This window comes from Petaurus breviceps, unplaced genomic scaffold (genome assembly GCF_028583685.1).
Source record: "Petaurus breviceps papuanus isolate PSGF00001 unplaced genomic scaffold, PetGlider_PUasm1.0 187, whole genome shotgun sequence".
Classification (NCBI taxonomy): domain Eukaryota; kingdom Metazoa; phylum Chordata; class Mammalia; order Diprotodontia; family Petauridae; genus Petaurus; species Petaurus breviceps.
Genome location: NW_027185799.1, coordinates 22806482 through 22829420, shown reverse-complemented (window position 1 = coordinate 22829420; position 22939 = coordinate 22806482). Strand labels below are relative to the sequence as shown.

The 22939-nt window shown below is 36.6% G+C and overlaps 1 protein-coding gene across 15 annotated transcripts in view; it reads right to left on the bottom strand.

Annotated features, from left to right (window-relative positions):
- PTPRD (protein tyrosine phosphatase receptor type D) overlaps positions 1-22939 on the bottom strand; it is a 2782277-nt gene that overhangs the window by 362496 nt on the left and 2396842 nt on the right. For all 15 annotated transcript variants that reach the window (XM_069090737.1, XM_069090735.1, XM_069090734.1 and 12 more), the window contains 2 exons: positions 8890-9035; positions 45-186 (listed from right to left, as the gene is read on the bottom strand). In XM_069090737.1, the coding sequence (XP_068946838.1) occupies positions 45-186; positions 8890-9035 (288 nt within the window). The remainder of the gene's footprint in view (positions 1-44; positions 187-8889; positions 9036-22939) is intronic.

The following is a 22939-nucleotide window of genomic DNA, read 5'->3' as shown; positions in this document are numbered from 1 at the left end:
ACCAAATGTTGACAGTGATATAATCAATCAACCATCTCACTTACCACGTAAAACAGTGAGCCTGGTAGATACGCTTATTTCTCCAACATTATTGGAGGCAACACATTCATAGATTGCCTCATCCCGAGGAGTTCGTAAAGGTTGAATTCTGAGAACAGATCCGGATCCATCATCAAACTCTATTACCTATTGAAGGAAACAACAGCTGTCATAGGTGTTGTTACAAATGCCTACCTTTCAGCTAATCCCGTGTGTGCGGAATGAATTATGTATTGTTCTAAGAGTGAAACTAATTTGAGTTCTGAGACACAGTATCAAATGGTTAAGCATAATATCTGCCATAACTCAGTGAATTGCCTATTTAGCAGATTACAGGTAAGAAGATGCACAGCTAAAATGTACCAGCATATGCATTTCTGAGCTGTGATGAAGGCATCAGAACTTTCACATTGGCTTATGCAAAAATACGAATATAGGGTACATATCTATGTGTACATATCAGATGCTTTTAATTTAGAAAAAAGTGGATCTTATGCTTCCAACACTGATGGACACCTTTTCAATCTCATGCTCTTGCTTAAGTGCTAAAATGCATTCATCCAACAATTGGACAACATGGAAAGAATTCATGCATACCATCACAGATAGCTTTTTTGGCATGAAATGTCTTCTGCTGAGACGCATAGATGGGAGAACCATGAAGAGTGGGCACATAAATCTAGTATTTATTCAGTAAACAGGGCAGCTTTCATGACATGAGAGCCTGATGACTTATGTTAATTTTTCTGTAAATCATTCCAGTATTTATTCTAGCTGTTAGATTTCTTTGCTTTTTTTTTTTTTCTGAGATCATTCTTCCTGGGAAATGGGGGTTATTTCAACAGGAAGAAATTAATGTCTTTACTAGATAAACTTAACTTTCTACTATTCTGTACTCTAGTTGGACTAGATTTATAATACTGCTATTTTAGAAATTCAAGTTAGCAGAGAGTCCAACAAAAAGAAACCACCACAACAAGAAAATAACAGATACTAGATCTTATTATGCCCCCCCCCCATTTTTTTTTTCAGTTGTGCTTTGGTCTCAGTGCTGATTTCAGAGATGTTGACCAGGTTGTATTTCAACTGAATAACATCATATGTGAATAAACCATGTGCAATCCAAGAAAGAAACAAGTTTAAGAAAGTTTATAAATATATTTATGAAGCACTTAAATTCAACTCAATATGAAACAGAAATGTATTGAGCATCTATTGCATGGAAAGCACATTATCTTTAGATAAGATAGGATCCCTGCCAGCAGGGACCTTACGGTCAGTCTTCAGAGGGATAGGGAAGGGATAAGAACTAGACCTGTGATTTTGCTACTCTAGGCAATTCCTGGATGAGGAAACATTCAATCCTCATGAAGTTCAGCCCCTTTTTGGTAATTTAGAGTTAGAGAATTGCCTAGAGCACTGAGAGATGAGGAGATGGGATCTGAGTCTCTGTCTTCCTGGTTCTGAGGGAAGATTCTCTGTTAACTATACATAATGTCTCTCAATAAGGGGATTTATGAAAATTATAATACAACAAAATACAGAATCAGTGTATAAGGAAGGGAAAATGCAATTTAAAGGAGAAGTCATTACCCACTGGAGATATCAGGAAAGATTAATGGAAGAGAACAGATACATTTAAATTGAGCTTTAAAGGGATAGTAAAGGATTTAAGAGGTAAAGATGGACATAGGGACCAATATGAGCAGTCATGAAACATGAAAGCAGAATGTGCATAGGAAGATGGTAAATAGTTCAGAATCAATAACACAAGCTCAAAGTAGGAAGGGACATTAAGAGATAAATATTCCAACCTGTGCCTAAAAAGAATCCCCTTTACCACATTGCCCAATTGGTTATAGTGATCTATTGTTACCATTTATTAGGGGTACAGTGGACCACATAATAGGGGGTCGTCCAAGCTTTGCCTGAAGTCATAGAGAAGAGAAACTCACTCCCTTTTGAAGCACCCTAGTACAATTTGGGGTATGTCTTACTGCTGTACTAAGGATGCAGAAGAAAATAGTGTGGGATACTTCTAGACAGGTAAAATGAAGCCAGAGTGGGAGGTCTCTTGAATGCCATGTTAAAAATTTTAGATTACTTCATAGGATAGAGTTAGCAACTTATTGGTTTCAAGCAGTGGAGTGACATGACTAAATATGTTCATAAGCAAAATCAATCAAGTAGTTCTGTGAAGGATGAATTATAAGGGTGAAAAATAATATAATATCTTAGTGTTTGTTGTTTTACTTTTGAAAAATACTATCAAAAACACTTGATTTTGTAGAGGGAAACACTGCCTTACAGGCTCTCCTTCATCAATATTTATGTGTATGTCAATGAATAAATAACTATTAACTGTTTACTATGTGTCAAGTACTGAGCTAGTAGCCACTGGGATATATACATATACATATGCATATACCAAAGTAAAACCTTTTTGTCCTCAAGAAGCTTATATTCTACTTGATATAAAAATAATCTGAGATTTTGAAAGCTGTAACAAAATTGGCTTTGTTCAAAAGCTCTGGTAATTAATATCAAGTGAGGTATAAAATAGAGACACAATCTCATCAGAGATGAGAGAAAGGCTTTTTAAGAGACTGTATAATAGTCAAGGTGGGTAGTAATGATGGCCTGTATTAAGGTCCTAGAAGTGGGAAAAGTGAAGGGTAGGGAGAAACAAGAGATAATGCAGAGAGGATCAATAGTATTTAGCAAGTAAATGAAAACAAAAAAAAAACAAAACAAAAATAAAGGAACATAATACCAACATTTCAAACATGGAGGACTGAATGAGAGCTATTATCACTAATAAAACAGGAAATTCAGAAGAAGAGAAAGGTTTGAGGCAAAGAAAGAAGCTCACTTATTAAGTTAGAGATGTTAAAGATATCCTTCAGACAGGGGAAGGGACTGGAGCAGAAGGAGAAAGACAAAGACTGGTAAACACAGATGTGGCAATAATTGGTATAGAGATAGAAATCAAAGTTATGAGTGAAAAAGATGATCAAAGAACAGTAGAGAAAGAGAAGAGGACCAAGGACAGAACTCTGAGTAACTTAAAGCAATAGATAGAGCCTAAGGAAAGAAGGAAAGAAACAAAAACTGGGTGTCTGCTCTGTGCCAGACACTTTACTAAACACTTTAAAAATATTATCTCTTTTGATCCTCACAAACAACCCTCAGATCTAAGTGCTATTACTATCTACATTTTTAAATGGAGGCAAATAGAGGATAAGATAATTAACTGCTCAGGGTTACAAAGATAGTAAATGGCTGAGGTTTATTTTAGATTCAGGTCTTCCTGATTCCAGTCCCAGAAACGGTTAGCTACTTCTAGGTGAATAAGCAGCCAATTCAGAAAGGAGACAAAGACTAGTTTGACAAGTAGGAGAACAAAAGCACCTCTGAAGTTAATAGAGGAGAAATTTGTTGTTGTTGTTGTTGTTGTTGTTGTTGTGTGCTGTTGCTATTGTTAGCACAGCTTCCCTATTGAGAGAGATATAAATAGGATCAAATGCTACAAAAGGTCAAGATGGAAAGAGATGGTGGTCTCTGAGCCATCGGTTTCAGTGCAATGAAGGTGAGAGAAGCCATCTTTCAAGGGGATTGTGGAACGAATGGACAAAAACAACTTTGAGGAATGGAGTATATACAGCTTTTTCAAGAAACTTGGTCATACAGAGTATGGTAAGTGAACAGAGGAGAAAGGCCAAAGGATTTTTTTTCTTTTTCAAATGATTAGAAAACTGAGAATATAGACTGAGAGAAAAAAATAGTAAAGAGAAAGAGGCTAGATACATGAAAGAAGAGGGAGGAATGCTAGAATAAATTTCTGAATGAAGCAGGAGGTAGTGATGACTGAAAGGCATAGGCAGAGGGATTAGCATTAGCAAGGATCATGGCTTCCTCTGAGATAAGGAAAGAGACAGAAAAACATGAGTGATGATGTCAAGAAATTCTGAGATGTGCTATCACCTCAATTTTCTCAGGGAAATGGGAGGTTGCTTCTAAGTATAGGGAGTAAAGTTATGATTAGGGGTTTGAGAAGAAAGGAAAAGTTTTAGAACAGCTGCTGTGGGGAATAAGAAAGAGTCCATAATAGTAGAACAGGAGGGCTGCTGAGCAGCCATGAGGGCCCAGCCGAGGTTATTCACACACAAGAAATTTATGCTGAGTGAAATCAGCTCAATTTCTTGACTTTCTCCTGCTATAATAACTATACTTTTTTTTTATCAAATGACTTTGTCAAAGAAGGCCCCAGTGCTATTTTTTATATAAGTCCACTTCAAACTTACTTCTTCATTTATGTTCTGGAAGATGGCCAAAGGTTCAGTTTCTTCAAATGCCTCTATTTGCTTCTAACATGAATTAAGTACTGCATTTAGTGTGACTCCATTGTGCCCTTTATGGTGGAAAGGAATATCTCAATATGTGGTTTCATTTTTGTATAAAACAGAAGCAGTCTGTACCTCATCATGAAATGAATACAAAGTTTGTCAAATGCCCCAAGATAATTAAAAGTGCTCCAAAGCATGCTATTGCTTTGAGTGCTTAACACTGGTAATGAGGTTTTTAATTTTTTATCACTTTACCATGAGAAGACAAAAAGTGCTACAATTCATTTTGTATTTTTGGACTTTGACCTGTCTGCTACCAAACAGTGTGATAAAATCCAACATGGAATATCTTGGGGGAAAAACACCACATCCTATACATATCTTCATTCCTATCATCCCCCCAGCGTATATTCTGTATTAAAATACAGAGATGGTCTTAAAAATTAATTTACTTTGGGTGTGTCTGTGCAACCCTCATTAAAGAAATATGTACTGAGGGAAAGTTATACTTTGAAAGAGTTAGTCAAAGATTTTTCATATTACCAACATTTAATTTTTGTTACAAGGCCTACTATGATAAAGCTACATTCATTGTCAAGCAGGGTGACAGATTATGCTCTAAAAAAATATACACATACACACATATGTAAAATTCAATTCTGTTTGCAGCAATGATAGGTCTGCATACAAGAAACAAAATATCCTTTTTGTTTCTTCACATAAAATATTAAACATTTTTAGATAATTAAAAAAGAACTTTCATTTCATTAGAAACACAGCCATACAGGTAATTTGGTCAATTCTGTCAATATATTTTAATACTCATTATCTGCAAATCAGAACAGAGACTTCCATTTTCCTTTATTCAAGGAGTAAACTGCTAGTATCTATATTATAACTGTGTAGTTCTATGTAGAATTAGATACGAATAATTAATTTTAAATGTGGCAGCTACAGACTTATTTTTAACCAGAAATTTCTCCTACTATGGAAATTCTTCAATTAAGACTGTCACAAGATGACTCTTCTATTACTAGTGGAAAAAAAAGAGTCTATTAAGATTACTTCAGTAATTCAAAGGCTCTGTGACTGCATGTGAGTACTCTCTCAAATGCCTTCTTGTCCTGGGTGACTCTTGTCTCTAACTCTTCCAAAACCCTTCAAGGGGAAGAGTGGGATCAGGAAGCAGTCCATACAATTTGCTCAAGGCCTTCTTCCAGATCTTTCTGCCTTGCAGAGCAAATGGACTGTGAAACAGTTATCTCTTGTTCTCACTACATGACCAGCCCACCTCCTTTTGCTGTCATTTATATTTAATGATATTTTTTACACTTCTAGTATAATTCTTCACCAGTCTCAACCTACTTATAACTACAATTTGCCTCTTCAAGATCCTCTGGGAGACTGGCAATTTTAATTTAATTCTTTAGACACTGTAGCATTCTATGACAATAACCATACATCATCACCAGAAGAATATTGATGTTAAGAAGATGGATTTTTGTTTTAAGAAAAACCTTGGTCATTAAAAAGACCTATAATTTCCCAAAGGCAACCCATATTATTGTCCATTTTCAGTTTCTGTTTCAATTTCACACATTGCTAGACCAGATCTATGGATTGTCAATCCAATTACATATCGTTCTCTAATATAATGGCCATTCTTCATCTACTTGGTTTTCCTGTAGATAGTTAGGCTGAGAGTTTATGGAACTCTTCTGGGAGCCTCTACAATGCTGTGGGCCCTGATGGAAAAAGCACAATGTAATTGGCAAACAGGGGTATCTGGAGAACTATGCGATTTACAGAGTATCTCTCTATTTAGACCCTATGCTGAACATCTTCCATTATGATAGAAAACACCTCTGATGAATATATGTCTCCCTGTTTTATGCCTCACTTGATACTAATAATCAGAGAGACAGTGAGTAAAGTTATGCCTATTGTTATATTACTTTCAAGGAATCTTATGTGGTTCTGATATCTAATAGCCTGTAAGGTTCTTGAGGGCAAGGATAATTTCACTTCTCCGTTTGTATTCCGAGTGTCTGGTACAGTACATGACATTTAAGTATGCATCAATAAATGGCTATTAGTTCACTGAAATATGCATATGCTTTGGAGAGCCTTTAAAAGTAATGTTTTGCTTTATTAAATCAAATAATTTTTATAATGAAATAACACAAATGGTGGGATTTTGTATTCTTTATGTTTTTTAGTAATTTATGTGCCTGTAAAAGTACTCTACTATCATTATTTGCAAAAGCCACATTCTTCCCTTGTCATACCTTTACTAAAGCTGATCTCAATGTGTCTGTGTGTAGATTAAGCTCATATAAATATTGTACAGTTGAGAAAGAAGGATATGGATTAGTAGCTATTAATATTTTCTTGCTTGAATTTTTTCTTTTGGTAATAAGTTCTGTCTTGTGAGTTTTTCCAAGCATTAGGCATGGTCCTTTCCTTCATATATGTTTCTCTCTCTCTCTCTCTCTCTCTGAACCTTTTTACACAAACATGAAATTTTTTCTACTGTTAACCTACAGCTACAGAATTTTGAAAAAGGCCATTTACTTATAAAGATGAGTCATCAAGGCTAACCTGGAAAATGGGTAGAATAGGTCACAAAATAGTACTCACTGAGCTGTCATCTTAGATTTCTTAAAAAGTAGAACACTAGAATCACTGATTAGAACAGAAACAGTAGTTTTTAGGATGTTAGAACTGAGGGAACCTTATATGTCATCCCCTTCATTTTAAAGAGGAGAAAACTGGAACCCACAAAAAAGCTTAAATGACTTGTCCAAAGCCACAACCTCTCCCAGTTGTGCACAGGAAGTAGTCTCAGTCTGATGTGGCCCATGGAAAGAAGCATATATACCAGTGGCAACATCTAGATGCCACTGAGGTCATATTCCTACTAGAAGGGGTGACACCCAAATAATAGTTCATGATAAGCAATTAAGAAATAAATTTCATCCAAAAGTTAGAACCAGCTTTAAAAATAGCAAATGGATTAGATTCAGACAGTCCTAAAGGTCTAACGAGGACATACAGGAACTGGCTAAGAGCAAGCCAGTACTACACATTTATTGAGTGCCTACTGTATAAAGAGTCCTTTGCTTAAAACTGGATAAGATAAAACATAAGACATGACTCTCAACTTCAAGGAGTTAGCAATTTAATAGGGTAATACAACATAAACAAATAACTGCGATGAACTATATTTGTGAGAGATGTATCATAGAGGTACAAAATGAAGTGCTATGTAAGGTCTAAGAAGACATCAGGGAAAACTTCCTGAAATAGGTAGCATTTGAATTGGGCTTTAAAAGGAGGAAGGTTAAGAATTCAGTGGGTGAAGAGGGGAGGAAGATCCTTCAAGGCAGAGAGGAGAATATAGGCAAAGACAGAGAGAGATGGTAGGAGATATAAATTGCATGCTCAGCAAACAAAACATTTTAGTTTACCTTAAGTATAGAATATTTGGAGGGGAGGCATAAGAGATAAGACTGAGAACAAAGGAAACATGTATAGGGCCTTCCAAAAAAATAACTGCCAAACCACTCATAAAAATAGTGACTGTAAAGGACAATGTTCTCAAGTTCATGGGGGAGATTTTTTAACAGCTAGATAGAAAAGTACCTTCTCCACAGCAGGTACCTAACACCATAAGGCAACCAGTTTCTAAAATGGACAGAATAGTAGCAGCCTTGCCAAAACTGTGAGCTTGATCCCTCAGTCACCTCAGAGAAGCTGTAAGTGGTATAAATCTGAAGGGAAAAAAATAAACACTAAAAGAATGGATGAGATTTTAAATAATGAGAGTGAGAAGACCAAAGGTCTGCCTCCAATTGGAACTTTTATTTGCAACTGAAGACCCACGGTTACTTACCTCTATGGGTTTTTAAAGACTGTTAAACAGTTTTATGATTTTTTTCCCACTGTGTATTATTCTATGTCCTTACATGTTTCACTGTAGTTATCATGAAAATCTTTCTTAGAACACCTAAAAAAGTTGCATCTTTATTTAAGAGAAAGTAGGGTAGGGGAAAGATTGGAAACCTTTGATCCACAGAACAACTGGAAACAAAGGAAAAGGGAGAGGCAGTGGTAATGATTTCTCAAGGAAAATTGAAAAGTTAGTGTGAAATATGGTGAGGAAGAGGGAGCTAGAAATCATTACTCAGATTAAATCATGAGCTACATTCTTTTTCTTTACTGTGGACTGAAATGATTTAATTAATAGAGCTACTTCATCCGATCTGGTGATTGGCAATAAATACTCTAAATCTCTATCAAAATATAACCACTTTTAGCCACATTGCTCATTCCAGCACACAGGACAACCAATCAAAGACAACTTCCCCATAGGTCGATTGGTCTTTGGTATCTCAGGCTTGTTTCATTTGGAGAAAAGGAACAAGCAGAAACCAAATCCAATTTTAAAAAGACCTTTTTTTCCTTTCCTTTTCCCAGAGGAACAGAACAATGGACCTAATACCTCAAATCTCTGGTTGCTGACTTTTTTTCCCTTTTTGTTCCAGACAATTTTCGGTCTTGGGTCTCCTGTTGCTTGGCAAATGAATGAAGCGACTCCTCCAGAGACCCCTGTCTGGTCAACGGGAGTTCGAGTAAATCTTGGAGGTGCTGAAACAAGAATATAAAGAATACCGTAAGATGGAAGCTAGACACAATCCTCTCTACTACTCTCACCCACCCTCAAAAAAAAAAAAAACCCTCAAAGGACAAAGTACAAAGACTACAAAATTGGGAAGCAGTAAGTTACCTTTGAGGGTAGTTTACAAAGAGGAAGGGGGTAACTTTCAGGTCAAGATATCTGTTAGTGCTTTTATTGCTGAAATCTGTATTAAGGCCGAGATCCAATAACATCCGAATAGCAACATCACACATTAATTTTTATCACCATTATAAAAAAATCCAATTTGTCCTCTGTACCAAAATGAGCTCATCAATCAAAGTGAATAAAATTCTGACTCCTTGCTTTGATGCTGCTATCAGGGCATGGCCAGAAAGCAGTCTTGCTACTTCTGAGCTATTAAAATTAGTGACATTTCAGATAAATCCAAGAAAATTTTAAGGAGGCAAGAAATTACAGTGCCAAATTAGGATGTCTGACCAGAAACAGAAATAAGGAGTCTGTGGTAGAAATGTCCTTGCCCATATATGGCAAACTCCCTTACCTGGAATATAGTCCCCAAATTGCACTAAAGGAGAAAAGGTCAACAAACCTTAAAGTTCATGGATGATAGTAATGTCATTTTGGCTTGTTTGTTTAGTTGTTTTTAAGGAGTATGAGAATAGAAGGGGAGAAATATAAAAATGAAAAGAAAATGGGTTACAAGAGATCAAAATGGATTTTTTTTTCATTTAAAAATTCTCTTAAGTTTCCTAAGATTTGTCACCATTCTGTTTACTTAAAAAATTATATAACTTTACCATTGCTTTCATTTATTTCAACAAATCAGTTTTTTGTTTCTTTTCTACTATCATCCTTATAACATCGCAAGTACGTTTATTACGTATATGGTCAAAGCCAATGATTGCATAAGGGTAGGAAAGGAAAGAATGGCGAATAATTTTGCGATCCCAAAACAAGGGGCCCATTTACTTGTAATAAAATTATCCTAAGATGGCTTGATAATCATTTTGGGTGATTTCTGCTCATAAAACTTCCTAGCATCACTATTTTCCAGGAATCATAAGTAAAGTCATCAATTTGAGACCTAGAAGGAGCATCCAACATTGGGTGTTCTACGCAAAAGAAGGCAAAATTTTGATGGCTGAAACCCACCTAATTATCTTGGGGTGTACTGCCTAGATTTCTTTCTTAAAGACCATACTTTCAACCCAATTCACTCAGGCTCTCATTAATTGGACAATAGGTCTCTACTCAAGTACCTATTAATGGTTACTTTTTGGGTCCTCCTGGCTCTGAGTGAATATAAATAGTAATTGTTTCTCTTTTGCAACTCTTGAGCAACTTGAGGGTCTTCCCTTCCAAGTTTTATTTTATTATTATTATCACCATCATCATTATTATTTATTATGATAATGATGATTATTAAAGGGGCCATCCCTTGGCTCACTTCTTAAATAGGCTTTTCACTGAATATTGCCTCACTTAAACTGAGACCTTGGAAAACCCTTAGCTTAAAAAGACCAAGATCTCCCACTATATCCTGGGCCATCTCCAGTTGTCCTGGTATAGACCAGGCCACTGGACCCTGATGGCTCTGGAGGAGAAAGTGAAGCTGGTGACTTTACACAGGCCTCCTTCACTTGATTCCAATTCATTTCCAAGTCATGTAATCATCTTCCTGATACCATGGTCCTCTTCAAGAATGAAGGACAAAACACAAAAAACACTTATAGCATGTTAGATTTGTATAGGCCCTCAGAGGTCATTCAGCCCCACCTATACCTAAAAGTATAAGTTTCATCTACCACAGACCTGACAGGTGTTAATTTATCCCTTGCTTAGTCACTGAGGTGATGAGAAATCTACTGTCTACCAAAACAACCACTCTACTTTTAGAAAGCTCTGAATGTCTGAAAGTCTTTTTTTCCTTATTATTGGCTCCAGTACTGTATTTTAGGACCAAGTAGAACTAATGTAATCCTTTCACTTTATAGACCTTCAAATAGATGAAAGGAGCAACCATCTCTTTTCTATGTTAAAGACATCAAGTACATTTTACACATGCTTTAATGACCCCAGCATAGGATGAATTTGAATATGTTCACCTTTGATTTCCATCCTCTTGGGAAACACATGGTATCACAAACTTAACATTCTAGGTATAGACTTACTAGGACACCTGTTTATTCTGGATGCTATATTTCTATAAATGCAAATAACCCATAATTGTTTTGGATGATGTCATATGGTTGATGCATACTGAGTGTATGAGAAGTTGATATTTTTTTCAACTCAACTGAAGGACATTACATTAATCGGTATTAAATTGTATCTTATTAACCCCAGTCAACATATTTTAACATTAAAAGACCTTTGAGGATTCTGAGTCTTTCAAACAACACAGTATCCATCTCTCCCAGCTTCCTGTTATTTGTGAAACTGATTAGCATACCATCTCTACCTTTGCTCAAGCCAAAGATGACAAAATTGACCAGAACACAATGAAGAGAATCCTTCACATTCTACCAGAAACCTTGCTTCAGCTTGACACCATTATTTTAATTAATATACTTGGGCCAGGTGTTTAACTAGCTCAGGATACACTTATTTATACTACCACTTAGCTTTTGTCTCTCTTTTGTCTGAAAGATGGTATAAGATGATCTCTATTGTTTCTTCCAAATGTAAAATTCAATAGCTACCTTAAACTAGCTAAAATAAAATTATTTGCTTTTTCTCCCAACAGACTCTCCTTCCTGAGTTTCCTATTTATCTTTTGAGGCTATAATCTCTTATTAATCAAATACAGAGTACTAGAGACATCGAATTACTATAAGACCCCCATGTCTGTTTACTAAATGCAAAGGTAAGAAATTAGAAAATCTTAAATCTCCTCGGCTTTTTCACTAGAACACACACACACACATATAAAACAACAGCCAAGAAACCTCCTCTGTGATGTTATGATAAATTTTGAAACTTTACTTTTTTTTTTAAAGCAACCAGGGTTAAGTAACTTGCTCAAGGTTACATGGCCAGGTTTTTCTGGGTGGGTGCTAAGTGTCTGAGCCCGGGATTCGATCTCCAGGTCTTCCCAACACTGGAGCCGGTGCTCTTACTCGCTGTGCTACCTGGCTGCCCCAACTTTACTTATTTTTTGTTTATCATCTATGTTGTCTACCCCATTTGTAAACTTCTGAAATTGAGATATGTAGGAGCCAGCAAAGTGATCACAAGGTTCATCAATTTAGAATTAGAAGGGACCTTAGAAGACATCTATCTAGCTTAATATCTTTATTTATGGATAAGTAAACTGAGGCTTAGAAAGGATAAGTTACAAAGCTAATAACTATCAGAAGCAGGTTATGAACCCAGATTGTCTTGATTCCAAGTCCAGCACTCTATGAACTATAGCAGAAGCCTGGATACTAAATCATTAAGAAAAGTCAGCCCCTATCACCACCCCCCCCAAAAAAAATTCTCTCCTTCCTCCCATTAACCAGAATAACATAGGATCTCTTTTCTCTTTGAAAAAGGGTTAAATATTCTAGAATGGGCAACCTTGACCACACCATCCACTTATCTACCATATTAGGTACTTGGAAAATCTGGAGAACAAAGCAGGGAAAGGTATCTAAGTATGGCAAAAAACACAATGCATGATTTTTCTTTCCAATCTCAATTTTGTAACAACAGGGAAGGAAAATGACAAACCATCTATATTTTGGATCTAAATGTTTTATGAAAATACTATGGAAGACATGGCAAAGAAATAGTTTGGAGATTGAAAGAAAGGGCAAGAATCAGAGAAACAATATGTACTAAAGAAATCTAATTGGGAATCAGACAATAATCTCAGGGCTAAATGGTCAAAGCCCTCAGTTTTGACTAAAATGATGAAATGATCAGTGGAAGGCCTAGTAGGGTACGAGGAGAGAAGAAATGTCATGAGGGGCAGAAAGTGAGAGAGCCTTAGCTTCTCAGACCCCAGGATTCTGATAGGTGCCTTTCTGTTATCACAGAACAGTTAACTGCCTTTGTTATCTGCCTGTAGCTGCCAACTCTTGGCTTTTCAAAATGGATCTATTCTCAAGCCAGGTCTGACAAGTGAGGAGTATGATCTTTTACTGAACTAATGCAGGGTGCTGAAGAGGTCAAATTACTCTCAAGTCCTGAAAGTCTATTTTCTAAATGAAAAGTTGAGAGACTAAACATGCATATGAGGCCAGGGAGAAGCATGGTTGTAATTCCAGAATTCATAGGTCACAGGAAGCTGTCTGTTTTCGAGGACTTTGCATTCTCTTGATGCATCCAGTAAATAACCAGTAGATAATCACCTCAAAGCATGGTTGTGAGGAAAGGAGTTCATAAATCTTAAAGCACTTCTGAAATGTGACTGGTTACTATTGGGACAAGTTATCTGACCCACAGATTCAGGAGAAATGTGTGCACTGTTCAAAGACTTTTCATTAAAGTGTCCCATGAGACAGCCATGCCATTTGATGATGATTTTTTGGGGGAGGTTGTCAAACTAGAACTCAGTTTTGGGGCTCTCTAATGGTAAATTCAATTATTGGAATGCCATAGTTCTCACTAATGTTAGGGCAGAGTCAATGCAGGATCAGCAAACTATTTATAACCTTCCTTGACAAACTGCCGAATTGAGCTTTAAAAAAAAATAACAAAACACCTAGACCATACACTTCATTAAACAGGCCTAAAGATCAATGTGTGAAGACTTTTAATTCCATAAATACCATTCAACCATGAAAAAAGGGGTGTGGCAAATTACCAGGAACATTTTGAAGTATGAGCTTTCCTTAAACAGCCTGGCCATTTCTGTGTCTTAAAACTAAATCATACCAAAGACCACAAGATGCAAAGCTGAAAAGAAGGAACGAGGGTTCCATTTGTCTAATGTAATTCTAATGAATCAGATGCATCTGTGGACATCAGGAAATGTGGAGCGTGGGGAACAAAACTAACAGTCTGTAACTAATTGGCTTTGTTTCTTTTAGCTGATTAACATTTCTTTAAATAGTGCAATTTGTTTTTAAAGGGGATATTTGTCATAAGAAAATACTTTAAATCCTCAAAGAGGAAGGCTTAATCATGGTGCAGGCTAGTTTAGAGAGAGATATAGTTAACATCTGCACCAATTCAACTAAGGTCGATAAACAGGTTAATTAGGTGCCTACTATGTGCCTTGTTATTGACACTTTCAGGAATCTTAAAAGGCTATCTGCCAAATGTTCACTTAGATGTCAGGTTTTTCTCATAGAAACATTATTAAATATGCTAGTGAACACTCACAGCAAATCACCTACTTACATAAAGATTTATAGTTTGTTAAAGTGCTTTCCTCACAACCACTTGTGAAGTAGGGCTAGTATTATCCCTTCTGATTTTATAGAAAAGGAAGCTAAAGTTTATCCAAAATTCCACAGCTAGTAAATGGAAGTTAAGTCTCCAAGGCAGTATGTTCATCCCAAGTCCATTGTTCCTTACAATGCAATGTTTTACTGTACGCAGTCTGCTCTTATATGCATGCATGTATCAACAACTCAGAAAAAATTTTATAGTGTAGTGAATTCTTAGGTGATGATGTCCCATTCCTTCAGGTCAGTCCTTGACTAGTGCCTCTTGAGGATGTGAAGGTAATCTTGGATTCTCAGAGGTGTACCAGTGGAGAGGAAGTTTTAGTACGCCCCTACAAAAGGGATGGTTGCATGACCCTGGAACAACCTTACTTCTCCCTTAGACAGTTATTAATAGTCTCTAAACTGATCTCCCACCAGTTTCCCAAACAAAGTCTTTTTCCCTTCTAATCAACACCTTGCAACTCTTATCACACTTCAGTGTTTCACTGGATGGGTCTATGACTTCATAGGTGGGACACTTACTTCAGTAGTGTTGACTGAGACATCTTTTCATGCTGCCTAATTCTTGTAGCTGGCCTCCTGTAAATCCTCTGCAGGGGGTCCACCCAACCCTCTAGAGTGCTTTGCAGCAACTCTGCAGAGTTTATATAGACTGCCTATCTGTTATCAACTTGATGATCAATCTATTTAAAAAGGAACTAGATTTAAAATTCCACTGGAGTTCTTCACTATTTAAACTCTACACAGACTTCCTTGCATATTTTAAATGAAATAATACTATTGGAAATGCGATTTCTTGCATCCTCTAAATTCTCCAGTATGTCTGTTCATAGTTTGATAAGTGAACCCTATAATAGGCACCTCATCCATGTTACTACACAATACAGTGTAATTGGACTAAATGAAGATAAGATAGTAAAACATGCTTCAATTCCTTAGGCCAGTGTAATGAGAATGTAAATTTTAAAGATCTTTCCTGCCCCTAGGCTAAAGTGCACTTGGAGTCTGGGGTGGGAGGCTTGTTTTTCAGTACTTTTTGATTGGCCAGTGGGTCCAAAAGGTTGTTACATTCTCTGAGCCAGGAGAAGGCTATATAAGCCCTGATGTGAGGCTTTGTTTTGGGGGCTCACTTTGAGAAGTGTTCTGTGATTTGATCTGGACTCTGGGAAGCCGTTGTCCAGACCCCCCCAGGCTTTGAAAAAACCCAGATGTTGACTGGGTATGGATGTAATGGTCAGACAGTTTGAAATCTGTCTACTAGATCTGTTTCTGTCTTGATAATTCTGTCTGTGTACTTTGAAGTTCGGGGTGCTGACCTTTTCCATATATGTCTGACTGATTAAAGTAAGCTTGTTAACCCATTTTGAGTTGCTTTCCTTTAACAAAGCAGATCCAAGAACCTGTGCTGGCAGCAAACCCTGAGGACGCTTGGGGTGCTTGCTGCTACAGCCAGCCATAGTCCTGTTGTTGAAGAATGAATTACAATAAAGCAAGAACTTTATTTGCCTCATCTCAGGGCTTGGCACAAGTTTAAGAAGTAAAATGGAATGACCAAGTCATTTGATGGAAACTGTAGGCAAGTAACTATACCCTTCTATTCCTCTGGCTCCTCACCTATAAAACAAAGAATTAGACTGGATGGTCTCTAAGAGTTCCTTCTGCAACATGTTTTTCCTTTCTCCCCCACACTTAAAGTTGGTGCCTTACTTCTGAGATTACTTGCCATTTATAATGCATATATCCTATATGTACATAGCTGTTTGTATGTGGTTCCCCCAACTGGAATGTGAGCTTCAAGAAAGAAGGGACAACCTTGGCCTTTCTTTATGTGCCCAATGCGTAGCATATTGCTTGGCATACAGTGAACTCTTAAAAAGAAATGTTTACTGATTTGATTTGACTCCATTTCTTATTTCATTAGGTGCTACGACTTATCAAAACAAAGCTAAGAAATATCCATGATAGAATAGTATCTCTCTGAACTCATGAACATTTCTTTGAACTTAGGTTAGTCTTTGGACAACACAAATACATTCCATAAACACACTTATCCAGGAGGTTTTTCCTGCTTGCTAGCTGGGCTTACTAAAACTTCCTCTTCACCAGTACACCTCTGAGAACCCAGGGTTACCTTTACATCCTCAGGAGGCACAAGTCAAGGACTGACCTGAAGGAATGGGACATAATCACCTAAGAATTCACTAGATTATATATATAATATAAAATATATTATATATTTTCTGAGTTATTGATAGGAATCACTTAGGCCATCTGATTTAGGCCTAAGATAGTCACAGATTCTGCGTGTTTACAGACATGAAATTTCATCAAGAGAATATAAATGGTCCAAATTCATTCTTAGATACAATCTATGAATTTGTGCTTCCCATTCCTTGTGGCAGATTCATGCATTCTTAATGAAAATATGTAACTAGGAGTGCTATTTAGTCATTCACTCAACAGTTTTCACTTCAAGCCCTGGGGTTTTCTTGCTAGCTATTTATACATTCAAAATACACAGACTATGCACCAGTTTACATTCAATAGAGTGATGAAGGTCCTTATGCAGAAACAGATGAATAGCCACGTATCACATACAATTTCCCTCTCTCATAGAGAGGAGATGCAGCCAAATGACATAAGATTTATTGGCTATTTTATATTTCCTCTAAATGGTAATATACTCAAAAGACTATTAAACACAGTCACAGTATTTGACAAAAAGCAGTCTTACAGATCCCTCAACATCCTTTTGGAAGATCTGGCTTTCAAAACTGACTCATTTACATCCTTTGCTGCTAATTTACTCATTAATCATAATTTATCACATCAGTTACACTGATCATCATTTATAAGTAATCATTCCACCTTAATTCTAACCTGTGCTTACCATGTACCTGCAAATTGGATCACACAGAAAAGTTAATTGGTTTCTTATTTCAAAAAGGACAAGAGAATAAGTTTGATGGGGGAGGGTAGTAAGGGAGAAAATAGTGACACCTTTCCAAAGTGACTTTTAAAATCCCAGTACTTCTTATACTACTTAGTAACAACACAACATGCTAACAATGGTGAACAAGGTGGGCATACTTGAGACATCATAGGGTGGTGGAAATAATTTCCAGATAGATTAAACATAATAGTATTTATATAATTAAAGAAATATCCTATCTTTTTTCCTCCCTGTTTCATCATAACTTGAATTATAGCAATTGTACAGGTGTTATCAGAATTTGGAAAAGACAGTAACGCTCTTAGCTCTACCTTCAGAATTGACCAGTTTTTTTCAGAATTTTTATATATAATATGATCGCAGTAATGGATCTATAGATGGAGGAAACCTTAGAGGTCACTTAGTCCAAAACTCCACCTACTTCCATATTATAGATGAAAAACTGAGGGTCAGAGAGGAGACAGTATTTTCCCAAGCTCATGGAAACAATATGAGGTAAATGGAGAAATCAAACTTAGATCTCCTGATTCCAAATCCAGAAATCTTTCCAGTGAACCACATTTCCCATATTTGTAGTTAGGGTTAAAAAACCCTTGGAGGAAAAAGCATTTGCACACTTTGCTTGTAGAGATAACAAATATGTCTGTGCTCACAAGGTCATAAGACAGGCATAAGTGCTGCTGTTAGATAAAACATATGGTGGATTTTGTCATATGTAAATTATTTCAGATTAAAAAAACATGGATTATTCAGATTCATGAAATTATTTCTATAGAAATAGCTATTGTGTCAACCAAAGAAATATACAGACATCATGGTAAGACCAGAGTTTAAAGCTCATTATAATAAACCTCAGTAAAACAATGAGTAGTACCTTTGGGATACACCATCTGTATGAAAGTGGGGAAAACTTCCAAGTGGACAACACTTTGAGAAATATTCATATGACTCAATTCAAAAATAATTTAAGTACCTACTATATGCAAGGCACCAAGGAGATGGAAGACAACATGAAATAACAGTCCCTGCCCTCAAGGTTCTACCCTAGAACTCGAAGGATACAGCATCTACCTTTTTTTTTAGTTACTTCTAGGTTCTAGAATCCTTTGAGATGCCTTTCTTGATTCACTTACTGTTACTCTCTCCCTCTCCTCAAGGGCATCACTTTGCATTTAATTTGTTTAGATACTGGACTATATCCTTATCTGTGAATATTTTTTGAGTTCCTAGGAGACAGGGCTTTTTTGTTTGTTTCTTGAGCACTTAGCACAGTGCCTGATACAAAGAAGATAATTAATGCTTAATTAATTAAATTATGTACATCATAATTTGAGAAGGAGGAGGGATGGAGCATTAATTCCTAAGGAGACCAGGAAAGGAGATGGTCTATGAGCTGAGCAGTAGAGAGAGTGCTAGGAGTCTAGTGAAGAAAAGCTGAATTCAAATCTAGCCTCACTTGCTAGCTGGGTGACACTGGGAAAATCACTTTAACTTCTGGGTGCTTCTGTTTACTCACCTGTAAAATGGGTATCATAACTGTACTTACCTCCCAGGGTTTTTGTGAGGATCAAATAATATTTGTAAAGCATTTAGCAGTGTCTGGCTTACAGGAGGTGCTTAATAAATACTAATATCCTTCCCTTTTCTTTCCCTAAGCATTAAGAAAACTAGAACTACTGAGAGATGGCAATGAATTCCAGGGTTGAAAAACACGCTATTCGTGAGCACTGGAGCAAAAATTCATTTTTCAAACATATCCAATATACACAATTCGCTTTTTCAAGGTCATCTTTGCTACTGTTCATTCTTTTCTAGTTCAGTTTAGGAGTTGTTAATACCAGAGAACAGGAATTTAAGAATATTTCAAAGGATCAAACTGCATCAACTGACAGTGCATATTTTCTTTTTTATCTTTAATGCAAAAAAAATTAAAGTACGGTAAAAAATTTTATTTCCATGTAAAATTATAATATCCTTTGTGAAACTGACACATTTACTCTCCACTTTCCAGCAGCATCTTTGCTTGGTTTGGACTCTACAGAAAGTGATGCCCCATCCAGGAGAAGCAGATCACCTGGAATCTCATCATCATGTTGACTGACTTATAATTTGATGCTCAACATGTTTTTAATTCCTTCTTAAACTCTCCCATTAGACAGGAGGATTGGAGGGTGGAGGACTAATCTCCTCACAAAGACTTCCCTTAGAGAGGTCTGCAATCTGAACATTCCAGGTAATTCCATTTTTTCATTTCCCAGCAGTTTAGCTATGTTTGGTTTCAACTCCAAAGAATAACATGCCCCTGTACCAGGTAGTCCTTGGTTACCTCCCCTCCACCCACTTTTCACCTTTTTTATGTGTCTTCCCCCATAAGAGTATAAATTCCCCGAGGGCAAGGGCAATCTCTTATTTATTTGTAGCCCCAGTGTTTAGCACATTGTCTGGCACCTAGTAGGAGATTAATAAATATTTATTGAATTGAATTATTGGGCTTTCTGGTGTTATTGAGTAAACATACAGCTATATTTTGCTTTTTGAATATTTAAAAGCAGATAAAATATCAATTGCTTTCTTTATAAGACTGCTATGAGAATCAAGATACACATGTGTATGTATAATTATTCAAAAACAACAGTAAAAGTAAAAATGATTCATCTCTTTCCAGTCCTTTAAAGTTTACAAAGGGCAAGTGTTATTATCCCATTTTACAGATAAAGAAACTGCTAGAAAGTGCAAGATGCTATGCCTGATGGCCAGAAACTCAGATTCTTTCCATTATGCTATTCTGTCTTATGAAAATGCCTTGAAAGTTACAAAACATTTTATTAAAATAAACAATTAGATTAGCAGATTCACAATGTATACTAGAATCAGAGGACCTCACCCTCACATCTATCCCTGGTATTTACTTTGCTGGGTGCTCATGGCTGAGCAAGTCACTTGCACTGTGACATATTTCTTCTTTGGTAAAATAGGGTTAAACATACGGGCTAACTATATCTCATGGAGTATTTGTGAAGAGTTTCTTTTATAAACCAGAAAGTGATATGGATATGTAAGCTATAAACTCTTCAAAGGTTCCATCTTCTCGGTGATGTGGGTATTCTATCTACCAATACAAATTACAACTCTTCTCACATCTTCTTGTCTCAGATAGCTGATGTTCTCCCACAGATCCTTCATAGGCTAGAGGTCTCATTCTGGCTGCTTAAGATGTCTTGGGTACCAGTATAAGATGTGAGCTGCTTGGCAATCTGTTATCTCCCTCTCAAATTACACAACCAGCCCCACCTCTCCTTCTTGTCATAACTTCCTGTATGATACTCCTTAAAGCACTACTTGCAAGCAAGTAACCATTAGAAATATGCGGGGCTTTCTTCAGAGCATGTATACTAAAACAGGAGATATGCTTCAGCCTATTTGTGCCTACCATGTGTTTCTCCATTGCTTTGTGGGTCATTCACTACTTTGGTTCTCTGGAGATGGTAGCATTCCAAGGTTCACAACCATGCAGCATCACCAGGACAACATTTGTGTTTAAAAACAAACAGAATGGATGTCTAAAGTAGGAGACCACCTAGCATTTACACTTCATAAATTAAAAGAATATATATGTGTATATTTATATATTATGTATACATGCATATGTATTCCATATACATATATATTTGTGTATATATTAAAAACACAAGTCCTTTAACAGCATTGTGGATTTGACTCATTCAATTTATAGGTTCTCAAAAAGAAAAGCATTTGCTTCTTTCCTCAAATCTATTCTGACTCAAACATGTACAGCCATCAGGTTCCTTAACTTTATGTAGAAAATTTTTTAAAAAGATATTTATTTACAGGTTTGCTTCCTTCTATTACTGAATATCACCAAAAGTCATTGCTAGAAATACACAGAGTACTTTACAGTCTGTAGAGAAGAGATGGAAGTAGAAAAAGAGTCTCAATATGCTACTTTAAGCTTCAAATGGTAGAGATTCACTGCCAAATTTGGCATTCTCAAACACTGGATTGTCATCCTCCCAAATGAACATTCTCCTTTCTGTTCTATTTGGGGTACAAAGTATGAAAGGCATGATAACAGGTCCCATGTTAGGCTGTGAAATCATATTCAAATAAGTAACTACAGTGTAATAATAGATGATCACCCAGGGGCATGAACTGCCATGTACTACAGACAGAACTCAAGTTGACACTGGTATCCAACTTAGGAACAGAGAATACTGAAATATTCCTGAGTTTGTAGATGGAAATTAACTGTAAAGGAAACTTTAATAAATTGGCCGCTCGAGAGAAAACATAATCCAATACTGTGATTTTCACTTCCTTTTTTAAATTTTTTAAAAGTCTCTCCACTGAATAACCCATATTAACAGCACTATAAATGCATGTTATATCCAAAGAGAAAAAAAAAAACAAAACAAAAACTCATCACCTTCTGCTTATGCTGTACTGACTAAAATACTCACGAAAGTGTACGCATGGATATACCCTCACGCACAAGCTACAAATTTAGATAACCGTCAGCAGAAAGACACTCTTATCCACTTCCTCCCTGAAATGATTTAAGCTCTGGCCGGTCCTTCTGTTCCAGTTTCTGAGCAGCATCAGATTATCCAGATAAGCATTCATTCCGCCTCTCTTGATAAGTGAAATAAACTGACACTTGAACCTCTATAAGTAAGTCAGGCAGTACGCCTGGAATACGTGAACAACACTGTTCAGTTGGTCTAATTTTAAAATATCAAGTGCCTAATTTGTATCCCTGGGCTGTGCAGACCCCGGTCCCAGCTCATTTCGTTGCCGATTATGCATGTTTCTAGAGAAACACATTATCTGAGCCCTAGGAACATGGCAGGCATTCCAAAGCAGCATAGACAGTGAAGGCTGCCATTTGCCAAGGACCTTATTTTTTTTTCCTTCTCCTAATTTACAACTCATATTATTAAATGGGAAAACAAAGGATTTTAGAGGGTTTACCCACATTGAAAGAACCTCTGTGAAAAACCTGCAAATGAGCTTTTAATTACACTGTTTACCAATATGCTTAGACGGCAAGTAGAAATAAACTGAAACATTTCTTGCTGTGGCTTTCTCCAATTTAAGCTGTTGCAGGCAATATCAGAACAATTTAAGTTGGTTTCATGACAAATTATTAGGACATTTATTTTAGAACTAAAACCAACCGGTAATTATGGGCCCTGGCGCACAGTGATTGTTTAAAGGATAAACAGAAGCTGAGGCTGACAGCTGATTGGCCTCACCCCCTGCTATCCTTAGAACACAGGCACAGATAGACAAGGCCTCCAGCCAGATTCAGGTACCCTTCAGTCATTCTTCTAATCCAAAAGAGGCAAAATACACAATTCATGCTAGGGAGGAGTAGGAAGGCATTGCTATTATCCTGAGCACCAGGGTTAAGGTGCCTATAGATAGGACACAGAATGCCACTCTCTTGGGCATTACATCTTAAAACTGGACTGCCCTGAAGTCTTGGAGATCTCTCTCTCTCTCTCTCTCTCTCTCTCTCTCTCTCTCTCTCTCTCTC